Source organism: Labrus bergylta, chromosome 1 (genome assembly GCF_963930695.1).
Source record: "Labrus bergylta chromosome 1, fLabBer1.1, whole genome shotgun sequence".
Classification (NCBI taxonomy): domain Eukaryota; kingdom Metazoa; phylum Chordata; class Actinopteri; order Labriformes; family Labridae; genus Labrus; species Labrus bergylta.
The window spans coordinates 25,313,666-25,335,826 of NC_089195.1; the positions used below are offsets into that span (position 1 = coordinate 25,313,666).

The 22,161-nt window shown below is 39.0% G+C and overlaps 2 protein-coding genes across 2 annotated transcripts in view; one reads left to right on the plus strand and one right to left on the minus strand.

Annotated features, from left to right (window-relative positions):
* The first annotated feature begins 2,712 nt into the window (after window positions 1–2,712).
* Window positions 2,713–8,776, plus strand: ppa2 (inorganic pyrophosphatase 2). The gene is made up of 12 exons (XM_020648420.3): window positions 2,713–2,985; window positions 3,927–3,991; window positions 4,108–4,152; window positions 4,235–4,288; window positions 5,294–5,413; window positions 5,717–5,803; window positions 5,912–6,038; window positions 7,425–7,552; window positions 7,711–7,796; window positions 7,911–7,980; window positions 8,099–8,138; window positions 8,237–8,776. Exons 1-12 carry the CDS (start codon window positions 2,793–2,795, stop codon window positions 8,257–8,259), a joined length of 1,038 nt encoding a protein of 345 aa, XP_020504076.2. The 5' UTR covers window positions 2,713–2,792; the 3' UTR covers window positions 8,260–8,776.
* A 94-nt stretch (window positions 8,777–8,870) lies between these two features.
* The window catches only part of tet2 (tet methylcytosine dioxygenase 2), a 28,039-nt gene continuing 14,748 nt past the window's right edge, over window positions 8,871–22,161 (minus strand). The window contains exons 2-10 of the mRNA XM_020648430.3: window positions 15,303–18,284; window positions 15,130–15,220; window positions 14,930–15,023; window positions 14,592–14,800; window positions 14,349–14,499; window positions 14,154–14,243; window positions 13,621–13,758; window positions 13,168–13,522; window positions 8,871–13,059 (exon numbers count right to left, since the gene is read on the minus strand). Of these exons, the coding sequence (XP_020504086.2) occupies window positions 11,723–13,059; window positions 13,168–13,522; window positions 13,621–13,758; window positions 14,154–14,243; window positions 14,349–14,499; window positions 14,592–14,800; window positions 14,930–15,023; window positions 15,130–15,220; window positions 15,303–18,240 (5,403 nt within the window). The 5' untranslated portion in view covers window positions 18,241–18,284 and the 3' untranslated portion in view covers window positions 8,871–11,722. The remainder of the gene's footprint in view (window positions 13,060–13,167; window positions 13,523–13,620; window positions 13,759–14,153; window positions 14,244–14,348; window positions 14,500–14,591; window positions 14,801–14,929; window positions 15,024–15,129; window positions 15,221–15,302; window positions 18,285–22,161) is intronic.

Genomic DNA, 22,161 nt, shown 5'->3' on the forward strand with positions numbered 1-22,161 from the left:
ATTAGAATTCAGATATTCAAAATGTACAGCATAAACCTCCTTTAACACATTTCCTAGGAAGGCTGGCGAGTTGTTGCACTGGAGAAGCTTTAACTACAGAATAAATGAATTAAAATAGTTACCAATTAATTTTATGATAATCTACTACTCCCCAGTGTGCCTCTAAATTAAAACGGAAAAAGCCATAAAAAATACCCTGTAGGTGGTGCAGCATGATTGAGTTATGTATTGGCTGCTCAATGGCGGGAACAGTTCTTCACTAGTACCACACTACATGCTAGTGATGTAGTCAAGACCACACTAATCGAGACCAAGACATACCTGAGTGCTCCGAGACCAAGACAAGACCAAGGCCATAAATATCACTGAAAAAATCATCATCTTGTGTGCAGTGGGTGTGTCACTCACTTAGACCGCAACAACTGGAAGATTACAGCCGTAACCGGAGGATAAAAATCAAACTACGGATTCATTGAACTTACATGTTGTTTTAGAAAGAGGCTTTTACCTTCTTTTCACAGTGATGACATGGAAATGTGTCTGTCAGTAGTGGTTTTGACTGGTCTTGATTTAGAATCCGGAGTCATCCCAGTAAATGAACGAAACGAGACGATACAGAGAGCTTCAGAAAGTGGTTTCTAGACAGTTATTATAGTTTTGACCTAGTCTCTCAAACTAGAGAACTTTTCAAAAATCAAGACATAAAAAGTTGATTCAAACAGAACTTTAATTCAAATCTTTTTTGGTAGGACAAAGCATCAAAGAGACACCTCGTTTTATTTATTTAAGGAAAGTGGTAACAGCCGTCTGTTGAGGAAAACATGAATGCCTGAGACTGGGTTTATCAGCTATAGACTTTTACTGCTGGCCACTTGGGCCTCATCACTGGGGGGAATCGTGGTTGAATGCTTTGGTTATGGTCACTTGGATATTATTTGAAGGAAGGGGCAGACGTTTCATTGGAAAACATCCTGATTGTCTAAAATGTGCAGAGAGGTTAGACGTGATTAAATAGACATTCTAGCCCTCTGTGAACCGTCCAAAAACTAACAGATCAAGTCAAGCAAAGGACTTTGACCTTGACCACTACTATGGTCCTGTTTACAGAAACACAAAGGGTATTGTGCAAGCGAAATCAAAGCCCCTTAGCAACAGTACCAAATGCGGGTATGCTCTGTTAGATTTTAATAACATAGCTTTTTTATAGCTGGTGATGTGTAATTTGTTTGAACAGTGACCAGCCCATACAACAGTAAAAGAGACACATCAAGGTGGCTGGGTTGGGTGTTTGTTCACTGCACAATGGATACATGTGGACTTCGGTCTCATGATGTAATGTAGAGCGATTCAGAACAGAATCCATTAACTTCAGGTTGTAAAAAAACAAAGCAGGGGGGTATTAAAGCAAGACATTCATGTGCCTTTATTGTTCTGAAGAAGAGAGCCAAAGTCTCCCAGATAACAGCAGATAACAGTTTATAAATCATGTGCATAAGCCTAATATTAGAATTGTAATAGAAAATACCTTCTCAACTTCTGCATTCAAGGCAGAAATGTAAACTTAACCCAAATGTGTCTTTGGCTTGCGGATGCAAATATGTGCCTAACATAAAGTAATACATTCAAACAAAATAGATTGTTTAGAAAAAAAAAAAAAAACACATAAAAAAGTTGGATTAAAAAGTAACAAATCTTTAAAAACTTCAAATATTCAGCCATACCTTCAATCGGAGCAGAGAGAGCACTGTCTTCACTAAATAAAAATATATTACCCATTATAATTACCCAATATTGGGTACTGAGGTATTTTGCATTTGAATTGAATTTGAATGTATTTATTTAATAGGGACATTGCAATTTAACATAGTTTCAATACAGAGCATGAAACTGTTTGCAGCATGATGTGCTGCATTTATAAATTAGTATTTATAAATATAATGTAAAATTATAATAAAATACTATATATAAAAATCTATTGATTTGTTTAATGATAATAAGACTAAAAAAAATCAATATCCCCCTGTTCTTTGACAGGAACATCACTTTGCCAAGAAATGAACAATGATGTATCTAAACGTGCTTTTGTGTGTCCGTTTGTGTTGTGTGTTTGCTAGTGGATTGGCTAGGTGGCACCAGAGCCTCTTGTCAAAAGCTTTGGGTTGCACTACAACAGAAATACTACTGCTGCTGGTATGCGATCAAAGTCTTGTAAACATGGACGTATTATAAAAGGTTGTGAGGGTAAAATGAAAAGAGATAACTACCGGCGACAAGGATTTTACCACAACAATAAAAGCTCTCGTAAAAACAAACCTGGGAGATTTGTATTAAGTAAAATGTGTGAGCAATAAGTGTCGTTTTATTCAGTATTTTGAAAACCTCAATGTTCCTGTGTTTTTGTCATGATGACCTTTTTCCTAGTAGTGTCCCCATTTTTCCTCTTGAGCTAAACAGAAAATGTACAGGTAGACTGATTGTAAAATCAATGTATGCTTATTTATTTAAAGTGGTTCAGTCGGGTCTCACTTTTGCTCTGAGATTACATTTAGGCTAAAGGTAACTGAAGTGTGTCCGCAACGCGCTCTTTTTATAGCAGCATAACCAAACCGTGGAGGCTTTTATTTTGAAACCCTCTGTACCGTGACCTCGATTCAATCTCGCTGGCTTTACATTTCCCCGGTGTGTGTGTGTTTTTGTGTGCGTGTGTGTATGTGTGTATGTATGTTGGGGGTGGAGCGAGTTGGAGGTAAACGGGAAGCAGGAACAGAGAAGGGAAGAAGAAGCGTCTCACGATGAGACCGCCGCCGCTGCGCTCTTCGTTGGGCAGCTTGTTGACCATTTTCGGCTCGTTTTCTGCTTCTCGAAACAAACTGGTGACACAAGCAGCAGCAGCCGTGCCTCATCTGTTTTATTTCAGAAAAAACATGCACTATCAAACGGAGGAGAGAGGACACCCAAATTCTCCAGACTACCGGATTTATTTTAGTAAGTTCACCCCTGGACAGCATGGGAGAAACCATGCGTGTCCGCCTGTATTTTGTGGAATAATGGGGGAGCGCCAGGGTCCCGTGTACTTCTAGGTAACTAACTTAGGTCGACCTGCAGGTCAAGGTAAACGTTTGACCTTTGAGTTGCACGCCTGGCGTTGTCTTGATATGTTGCGCCCGTACAACAAGTGTAAGAGTAAAAACAGACATATTTATACCCCCAGTTTCTAGCAGGTTGAAACAGCTCATTCGCGAAAAGCTAGAATAACGTTTCACTGTAAGGTATCCTCACATAGTTTACTTCCTGTCGGCTTGTCACGTGAACAAAAGCGAAACAAGAGCAGTATTAAAGAAGGAAACTTGCATTTTGTTAAATCTAACATATATACGAGTTAGCTATTCTTATTGAATAGTGTTGCATATGATGGTATCTAACAAGAAATATAATCGTGTCTGTCACTTTGGAGACATTTAATTGTTATTAAATCTTTCTTATTGTTAAATATGATAATAAAGAAGCACTTGCGGAGATTCTTAGCAATATTAAACTTAAATTGTGTAAAGTTACTGCATCTTTGTAATGTCTGTGGTTTATATTGTATTTTATGCAAACAAGAACGGTTGTTTTGTGTTTGTTTTTGCATGAATTAACTTAAACCTGTTTTTAAAAAAAAAATGTTACGCTATGACAAAAACATTTCACTTAAAGGACAGTTTTATGTTAACCTGGGTGTATAGAAAAGAAAACCTTAAAAATGTGTTATTTACTAAATATGAAACAAAAGTTTTTATATAAGTACTTTTGTGTAACATGATCATATAGTCTGGAAACTATCAACCTGAGCTCAAGCCGTTTCTGTTTGTAGTGACATCGTAGCAGAATTACAATGTGTTCATATGTTTGTATACAGAGTTTGTAATGTATTGTTTTCTTCTTAGAAACAAAAGAAGGGAAATACATTTCACCATTTCATGACATTCCACATCAAGCAGAGAAGGAAAAGGTAATTCTTTGATACACAAGTTATTGTGTATAAATGCTACATTAAGTTCCTCCCTTCAGTTATCGACAATAAACATAATCCAAATAACAGTTTCCTTTTTATTTTTCTTTCAACAGGGTGATGGTGTGCCAGCTAAAAAGCCAAAACAGAATGAGAGTGAGGTACCAGATTCATGTAACGTCAGTTTTACCAGGTGAAAACATTCAACCATGTACTCTCTTCAGCTCTTTCTTGTTCTTCCAGGTGCTTTTTAACATGGTAGTAGAGGTACCTCGGTGGTCAAATGCTAAAATGGAGGTAAGAAGGACTTAGTACAAGTGTGAGCAATGATTACATGAAAGGGGCTATATGTAACTTTCTAAAATACTGCGTTTGTAGCGATACTGCATGGCCGTTAGGCGAACTGCACCAGTAACCTGTTGCTCGCTCTCCCTCACGTGCGCGTCATACGTGCTCATATGTACAGAAATGAGCATCATCATCATCGGCCGCAAAACACTGGATATTTACCGGCATAATGTTTAAGAGGAGTTAAGTGGTCATACACATGTGAAAGTCTGTGAAGGAGTCTGTGTGTCTGTATTCATTCTCCATCCTACAAACGACAGTCTCGGCAGGCATTGGCTGAGAGCGGGAAAAAATACGACCCGGGGAAAAATTTTATACAGGCAACACAGATAGACAGTGAACATCTACTTTTTCACATCCGTTAACCGTTCGATTTATACATGTAAAACGTTACATATATCCCCTTTAATACTACGACTGCTATTAACAGCTTCAGTGAAGACTGAGATGCATGTTAACGAGTATGCAAAGTTAAATTCAGTGATAATATATGTATGTTTTGTAATGGTTTATTTGGAGGCTTTTTGGGCTTTTTATGCCTTCATATTGAGATAGGATAGTGGATCGAGTCAGAAATAAGGTGGAGAGAGAGTGAGGAATGATATGCGGGAAAGGAGCCACAGTTCAGTTTGGAACCCAGGCCGTCCGCTTGGAGGTCCATGGCCTTGTTCATGGGGCACGCAAACCAACCACTAGTTCACGTGCTCCTGTGATCATACATAAAGCCTCAAAGCTTTTTTATGTTGCATATGATGAATGCCATTACAAGTTGTATCTGTTGTTTAACAGTTTCCAAGTCATTAACAGTAGCATGTATCTGCTTTTATTATAGCTAGCTAGAAGCCAGATGCTAAGGCGTTCAGTGGGATTTACTCTAGAGAAATGAAGCATGCTCTCAGACTGGTAAATTGAAAATGGAAATACCATTATATTCAAAATTGATTCAATTTTCAGATTGCAACAAAGGAACCGCTGAACCCGATCAAACAAGATGTTAAGAAAGGAAAGCTTCGGTATGTTGCAAACATATTTCCCCATAAAGGCTACATTTGGAATTATGGGGCTATTCCACAGGTGAGTTAACATCAGAACCTAAGTGATTCATTGTTCTTATTCATTGTAAAATGAATGATTGATTAAATATGATTAAATCCATCACTCTCAGGCGGAATTTTGATCCTAGTCAATTAAATGATACTGTCTTTAGAACCCTCACTGATTGATTTTCTTTTTAACAACAGCCATTATTTTAAATCTAAAGTATAGTTTCTTTAAATAAATTTATATGTAGTGTATTTTTGATATTTGTCAGGTAGTTGTAATGTTGCCGAGAACATTTAGATTACTAAAATGCTTTTGACCTGTTCCTTGGAAAAGACATGGGAGGACCCAAACCACACAGATGAAGAGACAAAGTGTTGTGGTGACAACGATCCAATTGACGTTTGTGAGATCGGCACCCTGGTAAGACTCCTAGAGATGTCTATAAACTCAATCATTTTAAAGTGTTTTTTTGCACACTTTATTTACACTCTTTGGTTGATTGACTGTTAAATGGTCTCCACTCATCAGGTGTGCTCTCCAGGTCAGGTGATCCAAGTAAAAGTGCTTGGTATTTTGGCCATGATAGACGAGGGAGAAATGGACTGGAAAGTCATCGCTATCAATGCTGAGGACCCGGATGCCATGAACTTAAATAGTGGGTGTTTTTCCCTGGAGAACATATAATTAGTTATCATCTAGAAAGTGCCTAAACCAATCTGGTTTCTACCTTGAAAAAATATGTCAAGTAAGGCCGTGTTCACGCTTGACTTCTTTTTTCAACTGCCAGCGCCTTTTTTACATACAAGCCTATAGAAAAAGAATGACGCCTTTTTAAAAAGAGGACGCCTTTTCAAAAAGCGCTGCGCCCAACGCCTTTTTCAGTTGAATTATTTAAACTTTTCAGAAAAGCACTTGGTGACGTCAAGTGCCTTTCTGACAGCTGACCAATCAGGACGAGTAGTAACCTACGTCCCTCGTTACCGGTGCCCAAAGAGATGTCATGCACACAAAAACGTCAAACTTCCACCAGATATGTGTGCATTGCGTGTCCGCTCCGGTCTGTTGAGAGTCTGTGCACCCTCATCCGTCAACGCCCACCGGCTGCGTTCTCAGTCCACAGCACGGAGAGCACAGCCGGACAGCTGGGTTAACCCTAACCCTAATGTTACAGATTCACTCGCAACAGCACCAGATAATACGATGTATGTAGTATAAAACTCAATACAAACCTTATAAACACATAAACAAACGGACGTCTTTCTGAACCGTCAAAACGGAAAGTTTTATTCTGAAAATAAATCGCATGCTTTAATGTTGTATCGGTGTCTGACTTCCTGTCCCGTTTGTTCTTTTCTGTGCTAAATTGATGCATCGTGCTCCGGTCGGCTCCGGCACAGTTGCACCGTAGGCTAGATCCCGTTGTTAAGGTTACAGAACACTCGCGCTTAAGCGCTCAAAAGGCTCTGAAACCAGCGCTTTTTTTCTGAAAAAAGAAGTCAAGTGTGAACAGGGCCTAATCCTGTCTTTATTAAAATCATAGAAATAGTATTTTATCTGGACTGTAGGACAACCTCAGCAGGACAAAATAAAAGCCTGAATATTTTTCAGAATGCTGTCGGCTGAGACACAGAAGCAAAGTTTTTATTGTCAACATTGTTTTGTTTACATTCAACATTTCTCTCTAAGACATTGTTTGTATCCCAAAGACCCTAGATGTTTATTTTTTTTTACCTTGTACTAAATTTGTAACTAACCTTTTATTACTCTGAAATGAAAACTTTTCTAGTGTTATAGGTAATTTCTTGTTTTATAGGAGTATTTATAAATTAATTCATGATTACTCATTAATAATCTCTAAGTAATTGTTCCATAATAGTTGCACCTCAACATTCTTTAGGAGGTAAAACAATGTCAACATGTTTTCAATGTGATGAATACCTAAAAGCAAGTGTGGTGAAATTCGGGTTTACATTTTATTCATTCATTACAAGTTAATGTCTGCATTGTTCTTATTCTGTTTACTGTTTTTTGTGATCCTCAGACATAGAGGATGTTCGCAAGAGCCGGCCTGGTCATTTAGAAGCCACTGTCGACTGGTTTAGGAAGTATAAGGTGCCCGATGGAAAGCCTGAGAACCAATTTGGATTTAATGGGCAATTCAAAGACAAGGTACTGAGACCTTTAGGGCACCAAGTACAGTACATGCATGAAACAAGACAGTTTGACTTCAGGGTTTGCAGTTTAAGAGGCTTAAACCGAATAGGCCTACATATTTTGCTCTCTGAGAATAGTTATCTTTTTTCTGATGTCCTTTGTCCTTTTCTTAGGACTTTGCACTTAAGATCATTAAGTCCACACATGAGCACTGGAGGGCACTAGTGCAGAAGCAGACAAATGGTGCAGGGATTGAATGGTAAGTTGTTGGAGGGGAAAAAACCACAGAGACAGCAACTTCAGTGTGTTATGTACATGTGTGATTGACTGTATGTGTAAAACATCCCACTGACTTATTTTCTTATTTGTTCAGCATAAATACCTCCTGCTGCGAGAGCCCTTTCAACTGTAGTTCAGAAGAGGCCATAGGTGTGGTCAAATCGGTAGGAACTTCCACATACTGATGTTTTCACAACAGTCAAAGCAGACACAAACATGGCAACTGAAACTGTTTGGGTCAGTGCTGGTGATTAACATGGATTGTCATTTTTGTCATCCAAGGCCCCTACATCTGGAAGCTCACACACTGTGTCTCCAGAGGGTAAGTAAACAAAAACATAACTCCACAGAATTTTGTGTATTAGAGGAGTTTCATTGTTTTAAGGCTTGTAATGTTTTACATACTCTCTTATTATACAGTGGACAAGTGGTACTTTGTCTGAAGGCCTAAAGACATTATTGAAACCAACACAACTCCTCTAGCATATGGAGTAGTTGCATCTTTTGCATGCAGCTGGATTACATTTTGGTAAGGACTCCTCCTCAGCTGTTTAAAGTGCCATCTGTGGTCTCCATCCAAGAATTTAGAAAATATGCTAATACCCATTATGTTGTCAATATGAAATGGTAGAGATCTCTGCTTTGTAGAGTGAGATTTTCTGGATCTCATGTTGACCACCAAACTGATTAATTGTTGATTATATTAATTTAAGGTCAGTGGTAAACCCTCCCCTCTCTACTAAATTGGAAAGATATTGTATATGTGTTGATGTTCTTTTGGGGCCCATGTTCAAGGTTATTTTTTCTTGTATAACACTGAAAACTGTGTTAATATGTCTATAATTTGCCTTTAAAACTGTGATGAGTTAAAGCTTGCGATCACTAACAAGAAATTTTGTAAAAAGAATAAAAAAGGCTTTTCTGTATGGGTAAATAAAAAATAAACGTGTGAACATGAAACTATCTCTATGCAATTCCATTTGTATTTACACATTTAAACCCCTCAGTGTGTGTTCAATAATGCAGAGAAATTGGATATCAACATCGACTCAAATTGCTTTAAATAAATATACATTTTATTAAAAAAAACACCCACATCTCAGCAATATCAGGAATGATATAATAAACAGCTTTCAAATAAACTGCAGTCAGTACATTACAATACTTACAGTATTAATATCCATCCTTTATTCCTTTTTTTTTTGTAGCAAACCAAACTTCAGGAGAACAAGGGAAGCCTTAAAAAATAAAATAACAGGAAAAAGTTGATCTTTTATTTTATACCTTTAGTGTCCAACTGCAAAGACCAAGTATGTATCAACTGCTAGCTGAACCTCTTGAGCTGAGCACATGTAGTGCATTAGTTAAGCCCAGAAAGTCATTCAAGTAATGTTGACTCACTCAGAAACACTCTGAAGCATCTTCAAGTATGGCTATGCTTTTAAACCCGCTATATCTTAGATACCTCTCCTTTCTCAGCCACAACCTGCTACTGTTGCTGGGTTTTGTACAACAACATTTGACATTTTTTGTAGATTTATCTTACAAAGCTGGACAGTTTAAAAAAAAAAAAAAAAAAGAGCTAGAACCTCTAATGTCTGAGCGAAGAGGTTACTATAACTGTAAACATAGCTGTGAAGGTTAGCACACATTTACAAAGACTTCCTGGATTATCTAACCATGATCATTCTTTAAACCTGAAGGAGCCAGAAGGATATTTGAAGATGTGATGAGAATTGCTGATAAAGGTGCTGTGGGTCAAATTTACAGAACAAGAAGAACCTATATCAACATAAAAGAATGAATTGTATTCCTGCAACACAGGTTCTTGGTATGTACAATGTGACATAATTTTTTTAAACACATTTACAATTTGTTTAAATAAAATGTTTTGTAGTTCTTTATTACATATTTTTTTTACCAAAAAAGAAATGAAGTGCTTTCAGAAACTGAAAAAGTTATGTAGGTTGGGGAAGGTAACTACAACATGACAATTGTTCAATTATACATCGCATTAATTCATTCAAAAAGGTGGGGAAATTAAGTCATTTTACAATTGCTTAGTGGTTATAAATAAATTTAACGATAAACAGGCACAAACATGTGCAACTACTCAAATCACTGCCCTGGTCTTGCCTTATACCAAAAGCAAATGTGTTGCTTTTTATTTAGTCATCATACTTTCCCTTTAGTCAACTCAGTGCATATATGTTCAATCTACTTTTAAAGTTAACCACCTTCTAGTGGCTAAAATAAAGGTACACTTTGAGGGACTGTTTACTTTTCCTCTCAAAGGTTTTGTCTGTTTAAAGTAAAGAAGACAACAATTGGATTCAGGATGCAATGGCATGTACCTGAATGAGAAAATGACAAGATGAATACAGACAGTTAAGATGTAAAAGAAAATTGAAATTGACATTAAAATTGTCCCTGATTTTGCAGTAACATCAAAGATCCGAGTTCAAGTCATACTTTCAATGGGATTGTTCAGAAAGTAAGAAATGAACTTTTATATCTTTTGGTGGCCTGAAGTAAAGCTGTACTTAACACTTTGAAAGTAATACAAGAAGGAAAAAAATGCTTTTATCCTATTGCCAAAATAGTTTTGAGGTATATGACAGGTCTGTACTGTACATTATTTAAAAGCCTTCTCATTGCCTAACGAGTCTCACATTGTACATCTCTAGCAGGTTGTTTAGCACCTCATGATATGAAATCAGTTGAAACCCCAAGAAATAAATGAAATAGGCTGTTAGCATTCTTTACAACACAAAATCAACAACAGTAATTCCAAAAGGGAAATTAACTTACTGTACAAATCTCATCTGTTTATCTTACAGTTAGATTGCAATAATTATAGACCCCACAGCAAGCCAGCTGCCCCCTGAAACTGACGCTGAGCTTACCCTGTTTTATGTTCCTCAGTGTTTAAAAAGCACATAAACTAAGCACCACAGACATTTAACTACATGAAATATTCACAGTCCAGGTTTGTTCATTAAACCTAAGGTAAGGAACAATAAAACAGTGGCTAACAACATAGTGAGCCTTGAAAAACAAAATCAACACCATGTTGTTGATGTTATTTTTTCTCAATGTTAAAAATTAACCATTAGAATGGCTCAATTTACAGTATAAATGACATAAGAAAGTGAGAGAACCTACTGAGAGAAGCACCAAATATTGATAGTTGATAAAAAGTTTTTGCATGAACACAAAACATTTTCACGGATTGCTCATAAAACCCTCTGCCATAAATTCATTACTTAACTGATGCTTAGAAATGAATTACTCTATGTAGAGATACAGTTAAACCAGCTCTTATAATTTAACAGTATTACTTAACTGTCATTATTAAAAGTGCTTACAGAAACACTGACTTGCCAAACATTTTGAAGCTGACAATTTAACAGTATAATTATGTTTTCAGTGTCTTGTTGATGCAAGTATATGAGGGTCAATCATAGAGTGAGTTGTAAAATTGTAAAGGCATTATTGTAAAAAGAAATAAATGTTTATAAGAACTCATTTTAGCACCTTGAATGTTGTCATTTACAAAGTCAGTGTTGTTCGCCTAGATGGCATCTCCAAAATGTAAGAAAAGTAAAGCCCCCAAAAATGAAACTTTGTTCGTATTAAAAATAGGTCCATATGTATCAGACTGAAAGCACCAGCGATTTATTGTTGTTATGTAATTGTAAAAGTTGACAATGTAAAGCTTGATTGTTAAAAAGTTGAAAGACCTGATGTAATAGATTATCTATTGTGTATCCCATCTGATCACAGGTTTTTATGCAACACTGTGACTAACATTGCAGATAGAAAGGAGTGTTTGGAAAAGGCCAGTGGTGCTTGTGGTCTTTTTGTCATCAATACCCCCTTCAATTTTTTCTTCATAAATATTTACTACACAAACTGACTGTAAGGCCCCGTGACCTTAGTGAAGGCGTACGGAGAGGAACTGACATAGGTGTTTGTTGTGCATGACAAGGACCCCTCCAGAAGTGCCTGGATAAAACGCTTGTAAGGAGGCGGTCCGGTGGTTTCTGACTCCACATGCTCTCGTTTCACCCCTTTCTTGTTACTCTTGCTAGGTGTCCCCTCACCCCCATTCCTCTCTGCATCTTCTTCCTTCTCTCGAGCCTTTTCTGCCATCTTGGCTTCCCATAGTGCCAAGCCATGCTTGGCCTCATTCATATTTTTGTGCTGGTAGAAGACCAAGGAAATACGTGTTGGATGGTTCCGGTCAGGATTTTTCACGGGCGTTGTGGCATGGAGCTCCCGTTTTGCACACTCTATAAGGACTGAGCCATGTGTTGGTGCCACTGCCACACCACCAATATCAGGGTCCAAGAAATTGTGCTCATTGTCTGACCACATCTCAGGCTTTTTTGGGGTTGTGGGTGGTGTTCCAGGCTCTGGCTTAATACCATTATGCAGACCTAACCCTGACTGTGTTTCAGGGTTTAAACTCCCACCACTTAATTGAGCAGAAAGCATTTGTGGGTGGGGCGTAACCATCTCGGTTTTGATTTGCATATGGAAAGGATCTTTGCCCGGGGGTAAGATTTGAGGGCTCTGAGAAAGGTATGGATTTGGGTATCCTCCCATCTGGTTGCCATTGCTCACAGCAGCTGTATAGTCTCGACCTCCATGGGTTGAGTGTGCTCTTGAGAGGGGATCCATGAACTGAGGGTCTGATGCTCCATTAGGACCAAACGGTGGAAAAGATCTCATGTGGTGTACTGGCCTCATGCCGCAGGTATTGTAACCATTGACCTGTAAAGCTGGCTCACTGTACCTTGGCGGATAATTGACCTCATAACGTTGATGTACACCATACTGCTGCTCCGGGTAAAGGGCTGGCCGCTGTTGTCGATACATGTCAAGATGCTTTGGGTTAGAGGCATAATATGGATAGTAATTGTCAAGGGGCATTCCTCCATTACATTGATATCCTGGGTATGGACGATTTGATCCATTAATGTAGGAGTTTGGTACATGGAGCGGGGAAGGGTAAGGGCTTGCTGGTGTTTGTCGCTGAGGGGGATACATGCTTCCTGGCCTGGAAGTGCTTGGAAAAGACCCAGGGTGGTTTGGGAACCTGGGGTAGTTGGGTGTGTTTTTTGAGCCAGGATAAGGTGGAAGAACACTCTGATGCTGTAGTTGCTGATGATGGGCCCCAAGGGGGTATGTTGGTTGACCTGGCTGCAGAGTGGCCCCAACAGCACCTGGAATAATACCTTGAAAACAAAACCAAGGGATCGCTCAATTGTTTTTTCCAGTTAATTTAGTATGTTAGAAATATATCTATAACAAAATAGATGATATATTCTAGATACACAACCTACCTGCCATCATAGTGCTCTGAGTGGTATTCTCATAAGTGCCACCTTTAGACTTGGCATTCAGGGTCTTCTCTGCCTTATCATTAGCGCTGTCCAACATGGCGTTCTTGTTGGCAGCTGCCTTCTTAGCATCCAGCTTTTTCTGTCTGCAAGATTTGGCAGGTTCTGCAAGCATTCGCACCTGGCGGCGGAAGGCACTAAGGACTTGAATGGCACCTGACTTGACTTTCTCCTGCTGACCCTCCTCACTTCCAAATTCATCAGTGTTGGAAGCCTTATAAAGGGGTAGTACATGAAGCTGCTCATCCTCTGGTATTTTGCCAATCTCTCGGTTATCCTCCCTTGTTAATGTACACACCTGTAAAATGATGGATGATTAAATTACTTATCTTGTTAATATCAACACCTGATAGTTGCCGCACCTGTAGGCATATAAAGTTCCAAAGTTCTGCTTACCACAGTGCTGCCGCCCTGCATGTTGTGAAGATCTCTGTGAGCATGGGCACAGAAGTCCAGACAAGCAGTGACCCCAGAGAAGGGACGGCCCTCCTTGAGCCCCAGACGACAATCTGTTCCCCTGTGTTCATGTTCCACCTGTGTCCAGGAAAAACTAATGGTTATTTCGACAAGGCATTAAGTAACTGTGTACAGTATAACAAGTTGAACTAAAATAAATCACGCCATAAGGTTTTTTTCAGATCTTTTCAAAAACAAATCAACAAACAATATCTGCATGCCTAGTTTAAGTATAAGACTACTGTCTATCCTCAGTCATGCCAGGAAACTTGATTATCACACAAAAATTATGCGTTATTTTAAAATGCATTATCACTGTTCATTTATTTTTTCTGAAACACCGGGTCTCTACTTTAACTGTGTTTTAAATCTGTTCTGGCTTTTTGTTTGATCTTACCCAATTTTGGCTACCTGAACCTGGACAATTTCATCATATAAGTTTAAATAATAATGAAAGATTTGGATGTACTTACCTGGTTTCCATATGCTTCTGGTGCCAAAGTTTTATACAAGGGAGCCAATAAGGTTGCCAGATTCTGAAAGTTGTGGTCTATTTTCTCCTCCTAAAAGACAAAAAATTGCAGTTTCAAGTTAGCCTAATGAGTATACTAAAAATAAGGTAAACATGGTTTACATTAAAATAGATATTTGAAGTCTTCATCACTTACCTCTCTCACATCATCCGCTAGTAGCTTGAATTTTCTTGGGATTTTGCTGCGGGCAAATTTGCAGCCGTTGTAGTACATGCTCCAGGAACAGCCAAAGGAGAAAGAGGCTCCACTGGCATCTTGATCTAGCCCTTGGCATGCACAAGTTCTCCTGAAGTGTGAGATCAAAACAATGCAGAGTTTCAGAATTTCCCAAAAATGCTGTAGCTAACCAGGTTTGAGACATGTCATTCTTTCACTTACTCCTCATTGAGAGAACAGCGTCTCTGAGTGTGGGCTCCATGCTTTTTCAGAGTTTCACTGAGTTCGAGGTAGAGGCGATCTGCCAGACTGGGAAGAATGCCCTCCCAAACAAGAATTACCACGATGATGCAGGCTGTGTCACAAGTGTGACCAGTTCGTTCTCGCACCAACACCAGTAGCTTTTCTTCTTCACTGGCTCGTCGAATTACCTGAAACATAACACGTATAGCTATGAAGACATTTATATAAATAAAGACAAAAACTGCAAAATGCATTTTTGCAAATACAAGATAAGCCAATGTGCCTATTAAGATTAAAAATGTTAAATTGATTTTTACCCATTTGGCTATGGGACAACCCTGTGTACTTTTCCCTTCCTTGCCTGTGTATATTACTTTTTCAATTCTTATGGCACGACCTGTTAGCCCAGACCTTTGAAGAAGAATAGAAGCATTAAAGTAAACATAAGTACCTCGTTGCTATGCAACACAGCCAATTTTTAACTATTATTTTCAAGAAATCAATTTGTGTTGTTTACCTTTTCTCCATTTGTTCCCGGATGTTGGCAACATTCGGCGCTGACCCCAAATGAGTGTAGTATGGGCCTTCATCCTTCTCACTGATTTGTTCTAAATATCACAGAAGAGCAAATGTAAATATTTATCGACCAAATGCTGAATAATATTTTAAGACTGACATTATGAAACTCACCAACACAGTGGCATGATGCAATTTCATATTGTGTTTTCAAAGGGGTATCCAATAGATTTTTTATAGGGGTATCTAATAGCTTCATAGGAGAGTCCATAAAGCTTTGTAGCAGGTTTTCCTTCTTTGGGGTAGAATCAGGGGGTTTCTTTAGAGCTACATTGGGTGAAGAAGCTGCAGATGACTCTACTCCTGTCAGGTCAGCGTTGGTTGACAGGATTGTGACTGCCCCAGAGGATTCCACCTTGACTTTATTTGATGAATTGATGACAAGGGATTTCTTTTCAAACACAGGTGAAAGCTGGTACTGCCTGAGGCTTTGTTCCATTGATGCCAAGATGCTTCCCGGTTTCTTGCTTCGCTCGCACACAGATTGTTGATTCTCCTGCTTCACTTGCATTCCACGTATGCCTGCATCGTTTATCTGTAATTGCCGATCTTGCTGCTGTGAACAAGGCACCTCAAATCTGGGTCCATTTTCCATTTTGACAGGTCTTAAGCCAAGTTTAGAGTCAATGAGACTCTGAGGGCCATGACGTTCTTGCCTTTGTAACAGATGCATACGCAGAGCTGCATGTCTCTGAAGGTCTCCAAGGGGACTCATGGGTCCCAGAGGTAGTTGAGTTCCCCTTTGGATCTGATTACATGATACCTTTAGCTGGTGTTCAGCTTTAGGATACATCTGTGTTGATACCTGTTGGTTCAAAATGCCTTGTGGTAAGTGAGATTGTGACTGTGTAGAGGTATGTGGGATGTCCATGTGGTTATGCTGGTGACAGTTGTTGTCTGGTGGCTGTGATAGAAACGGCTTGAGGTTACTGGTGCCTGAGTTCGGTGGATAATGCCTTTGATGATGTTGTAGCTGTTGCATCTCTGATGTGTTATTGTAACTGAAGGTTGCATGGTCATTGTGCTGGATTTGTTGGTTATTGGATTGAGTAGAACTGTTTATAAGAGAATGGTTCTGTTTAAGCTGCTGCTGACTTGGCTGGGGTTGACTGTGAGGTCTGTAGTTAGGGGACTTGAGTTGCTGCCCTTCAAATTGGGTTGGTTGGGAAAGGGGGCGTTGAAGAGTAGAGTGCTGTTGTTGCTGCTGTTGCTCTGTTGGTAAAAACCCAGGTGATAGTATTTCCTGTAGGTCAGGATCTTCACTTAAGTGCTCGGGCTGCATCTGGGTGTGGAAGTTGCTGTCTGTTTGCTGATTTTGGGGGAAGATTCTCTGCTCAGGCATGTCCTGGGGTACAGGTCGCTTCAATTGTGAAGCTTTAGAATTTGATTGCTGCCACTCAGGGGCAGTGTTATGCTGGACACAGTGGGTCTGGACTGGGAGACTGTCCTCCTGTTGCTGCTGGTAGCTGTTGGAACCGTGGCTGCTATCTGTGAAAACACCCTGTGCCTGGAATCTTTGCACTGAATTTGGCTCCAACATCTGGCAGTGAACCTGGGTGTTAGTTGCCTGCTGCTCTGTTTGAGGATTAGCAGGGAAACATCTCCACATGCCATGCTCCTGTGCCCTGGCTGTTGAACCATTTGCTGGTTGCTGCTGGGAATTTGAAGAGTTCAGCTCCGTCCAGTCTCTTTGGTGGGGAGCTGAGCATGATAAGTTGGCTCTCTGCTGAGACATGTTCTCGATCCCCTTTTCTAATCCAGCGTGACGTGGCTGCTGGAGACTGGACCCCATACTGTCAGCTCTTTGTGGGTTGCCACCATTTTGGTTTAAGGTCTGCGGTTTTATCCCATAATGATGTCCCCTGTCAGTGCCATGGTTCTGAATCTGACTAGCCCCTGTTTCCTCACTTAGAGCTATCTTTTGCATCCCAGACCTAGGAAAGGACCCATATCCCCTTGCCTCTGCTACCTGTAGAGGAGCATTCTGCTCTAAAAACGAGTCCTGGTTAAACCCCTGCTTGGCTTTCGTATATAAACCTTGGGGATTTTTTTCATCCTGATAGCACTGTGGACCATTTTGATGTTGTTGTGAGCCATTGGCAGAATTTCTAGATGGGATCATGCCAGGCAGATGACCCAAATTCATCTCCTTACTAGGGTATGTTGGTGGCTGCTGCTGATGTTGTTGGTGCTGCTGGTGGTCTGCATCAAAATTGTTGGAATACCCATTCATCATGTAGTTGACAGAGTTATAATTGCTGCCTCCTTCCACATTGCTTGATGCCACAGGTCGCTGTTGCTGTGAGTCAGGAATTTGAACTGAATTTAGGGGCCCTGAGGTTAAAGAAGGGGGTTGAGCACCTTCATTGAGAGGTTGATTTGTTCTTGAATTATTGACATCATCTAGCTGGGCCCTTGACTTTTGTGGCGCAATTGACACTTGCTCAGGATAATACTGAGACAACGTTTTCTCTAATAGATCACCTGGAGTGCTTTCTATGGTTGAGGGGTGTGGAACAGCACCGTTTGGAATTGGACCTGCTTTATTCCTTGGTAAACTAAAAATCTCTCCATTAGAAAACTGATAATTTCTTTTGTCTAACTTATTCTCTATCTGTGGGGTATTGCATTCAAATTCTGTAGCTTTTGTCATCTCAGGGAAGTTATCCAACAAACTGGAGCCTAAGTCATCATTTCCTTTTATTTCAGAATTTACTTTAAATTTCTTGGATTGGTGGGCCAGTAAGGACTGCTCAGTGAGTGCATTCTTCAAGTCTCCATTCATCAAATCTCCATTTGTCATTGTGGGTCCTTCGTCAAAGAGCCCATAGACAGAGGCTGGGCTGTTGCAGGTCTCCCTGTGCCTCTTCATGGAGTTGGTACCTACACTGGGCTTGTAATGATTCCAGTTTGTATCCCCAGTGTTCTCAGGGGAATCTCCCTCTGAGGACTGGTCTCCATTCTGGAGTTTGTGAGAGATGTTGTGAGATGAGCCAAATTGTGCTAACATCCGACTTTCTTCCGTCTCATGTCTGGCCTGTTCTGTTTCCATCTGGCCTGCTCAGAGTCCATCCACAGGGCTGCCCTCTGTCCGTCCTACAAAGCAAAAAGTTGGAGATCAATATTTTTGTTTCATCATTAATTGAGCAGAGATGGGTTTTCCAATACGGGAATATTTACTTTGTATTTCAATCTACACCGTTATGAATTGAAGATTACTTAAGTTTAGGTCAGCCACCAAGTTGTAAATACCTTGGACAGAGCTAAGAAATTGTGTCCTCTTTTGTTGGAGAATCTGAAGTACTGAAGGACTGTGTGATGGGTATGAAGAACTCATACCCATCACACAATACATGTCTGATTCCTTTCCCAAGAGTCTGACCTTATTCAAATTAACTGCCAAAGGAATTGAGTTGAATTGAATGAGTGTTGAATCATTTTCAATAAAGAGTTCAAATTATTCATGAATTTGGCTTATTGGTCCTAATATCAATGGCTGTATATATTAAGGAAAACATAACCATAGTTAATTTAAGGCAAGAGGATAAATGGTTAATATCCCAGATGGTAGATGGGAGGAGAAATTGGTTGCTCATCAGCTGCTCAGTCTTTGTATTCCGAACCCTACATGCATTGTTATATCAAATATGCACATACCATTTTTTTGCCTAAGGGCTTTGAATTGTGAACTTCGTGACATATGTAAGTCCTTAACCTAACCCTAATGAGTGGAAGAAAACACTCCCACAAATATTTCCCACCGTTAATTGTGCTGATTTCATCAATCTGATACAAAAATATGTAATTAGTTGGAAGAACTGTTTCTTATGACACATTTATAAACCTCAAAACAACATTAGAAGGAAAACTTAATCAGTTACCAAGGTAAGTGAAATAGCTTTTTCTGGTCTTGTAATCTTGTTATAGCAAAGCATTTAAAGTTGCATTTTAAAGAAAAACAAAAAATACTGTTCAGCCTATATCAATACTACTTTTGACTTGAAAGAAATAGTAAGTTGACAAAGGTGAAAAGGATTTTGAATTGAGATTAAAATGATAGAGGAGCTAGCTCTTAGTTTTTATAACATAGTCGCTGTGGTCTATTAACAGTCAATAAAGTAATTAACATGATTCATGGGAAATGTGATCTCCATATAGGGTTAAACAGCACACAGAGCTTATGGTCTCATTTTTGCTTTTCCTATGGTCTTTCTGTCCCAAACAAAATCGACTCAACTGATTCCTGTACAACATTGATTTCTGTCTGCCTCCCTCAATTATTAATGCATGTCACATCCGCAGCATCTGCAAAACAATTGCAGTGTGCAGGCACAAAGAGCTGCAGTCTTATCCATCATAATTATGAACACACTAAAAGGAATGGGCAGCTGAGGAGCCACAAGTCATGCCTAGATTCAATTTTAGATGCTAAAGTAAAGAGATTCTGGTATCAAGATACTTTACAGAAGAAGGAAACTGATTGGAACGATACTTTCGATTCATGCTTGGCAGTTGATATAGCAAGTTATATAATAAAAATCCACATTAATTGAACATCAATTTTTTTGTTCCTCCTAAAAGCATAGTTGCCTTTATTTGGTGCATGGCTGTGTACACCTAATTCTAATTTACTTGTTTTATAATTCTTCATTGACTTCAACATAAAGACAGATTTTTTTTTTTTTTTTCATTTTTAAATCTTTGTTCAAAAAGATGGCTACCTGAACTGCATATGAGATATGCACAATGGCCAATATGAAGCAGTGAAGGAAAATGTGTGTATCAAGCAACTGTCTTTAAAAATACATCTTATATCTATATAAATCTATTTTCCTGGCAAAATCAAGGTTGAATAAATAAATCAAAAGGAAAATTAGGTTGTAGTAAGAATTTTCTGAGACACAGGTCAGTATGTTTTGTAAGAAAGTACATTTAATTCTCCCTATTTTCACTCAAGTCAGCTAAACACTGTATGCTCTAAAAAGCTGTAAATAATGTCCTTGGAGAGCTAAGTGAAGTCTCTGGTCACAACAGCTTTGGTCAAGTCCAGAAAAATATGCTATACAAATTTTGGAAACATAATAAGAAACGGTGTACACTTTCTATATTCTCACTGTAGGCAGTAACTGATGTTTGGGGGGTAACGGAAAATTGGCAAAATATTTGAGGCAATTTGGCCCGTTTCATTTGGCTTGCTCTTGTTCGAACGATGGGGCTGATTATCACATCTGGAACTGGTTATAGTTGCTTGTGAAGCTGGCAGATGAGCTTTTGTCTTCAAATGACATGTTTTATCCAAAGCCTGATAACCTCTTTTGAAAAAATGTCGGTACATGTACACCAGCCATGTCAGCTACAGAAAGCATGGCTATGAGGAATTATTTATTTTAATTAAGTACTTTTTTTTCCCACTCAGGTTTGACTAAATACAAATGTAAGAATCAGAGCACCTGACAATTGATGAAAAAAGTGACTTTAATAAACGACAACATGGGAAACATAACTTAGAAATGTATATTCATTAAACTCTTTTGTAAATAAATGTGTATCAGGGTTGATTGAAATTTTATTCATCAACATTCCAAAAAGTGTTTCTCAATTAGTTCTATGTCTAAAGTAATTTGAGATATTTATGGACTCTTAACTTAAAGAGAGAGTATTACATTTGGGTTTCTATATTTCCTGTACAACAATGCCCACACTGACTATAAATGGGGCCTGGGGCACCATGGAAAAAAAATAACTCTGTCTTGCCATTTTGGCTCAATCGACCATCTTGAGTAAGACAATCACACAGGACAATGTCAGACAAAACTCTGCCCAAGCAGGCAAGCTGGTAGACATAATCATCTCCTTCTCAGCAAATCACCCCTCTAGGACATTAGCAGCCCTCCAGACCCCCAAAGTTAGAGTGCTAAATCTCTCACTAACGAGCCAAGCTGTTAAAAAGGTGTCTGGAAGCTCCCACCGTTGTCACAACAGAACAGCCAGCTGCCTGTTAGCAGGTGGAAGAGGGAGCAAGCACACCGCTAACGAAGACAGCTCTCAGGTCGATGACTGGGGGAAAGGGCCTCAAATGTGTCTTTAAGTGTGAATTCTAAGGAAACTAGCGAGAAAGTCTCCTCCCAAATACCAGCTGCCTTGGTTTGAGCTTGATCAAAGTATTTCTGGAGTTATCCAATAGGATAAAGAAATTAGTTCATTAACCAGAATTAATGAGAAGTTTCTAAAACTCAAGAATTGCATCTAAACAGGTAATAACACAAAACAGAGGAAAAAAAAACTGCCAAATCAACTAGCTTCTCTCAAAAAGTATTTCTTGAATAGAACTAGTTTAGCTGAATATTAAAGAGGATTATGCAAAATTATTTAGGTCATGTCTGATTTAAAAAAGCCCCCAAATGTTTCCTTGTGTAAGGGCTTAAGTAATTGATTTCTTAATTTTGCAGTCCAACAGACAATAGCCTGAGAACTGAGCCAATGTAAAATTAAAATGGTAAATGACTTTAAACAAGCTAAAACGATTTCCAGGGTATACAATTTTCCAGATATTGAGATATATTCAGACAGTACAAGAGACTGGAAATGAAGAGTCTCATACCTAAGCTGCTCTGACAACAAGTTGCAGGACTAATCCACCTTTTAGTGCTGTCAGACACAGACAGATGTAAAGTGCCACAGCCGGATACCACTGTCAGCATTGTAATTACAAGTGACACCAAGCCGCTTTATGATTATGTCAGAGTTATTCATTGTGAAATGTGTTATTTACAATTAAGTACGAGAAAACCATGTGGGAGTGGGAAAACAGATGGCATAACTTGATTTACGGCAAATGGTCTTTACTTTCAGAAGACATCATTCATTGCATGTAACATGTCAATGTTGTCATGTGTAGCAAATCTGCTCAGGTTAGCATACTTTTTGGGTTAGCTGTGGTGTCTGTCAAGCTTGTTTGCAAGAATCAAAGATG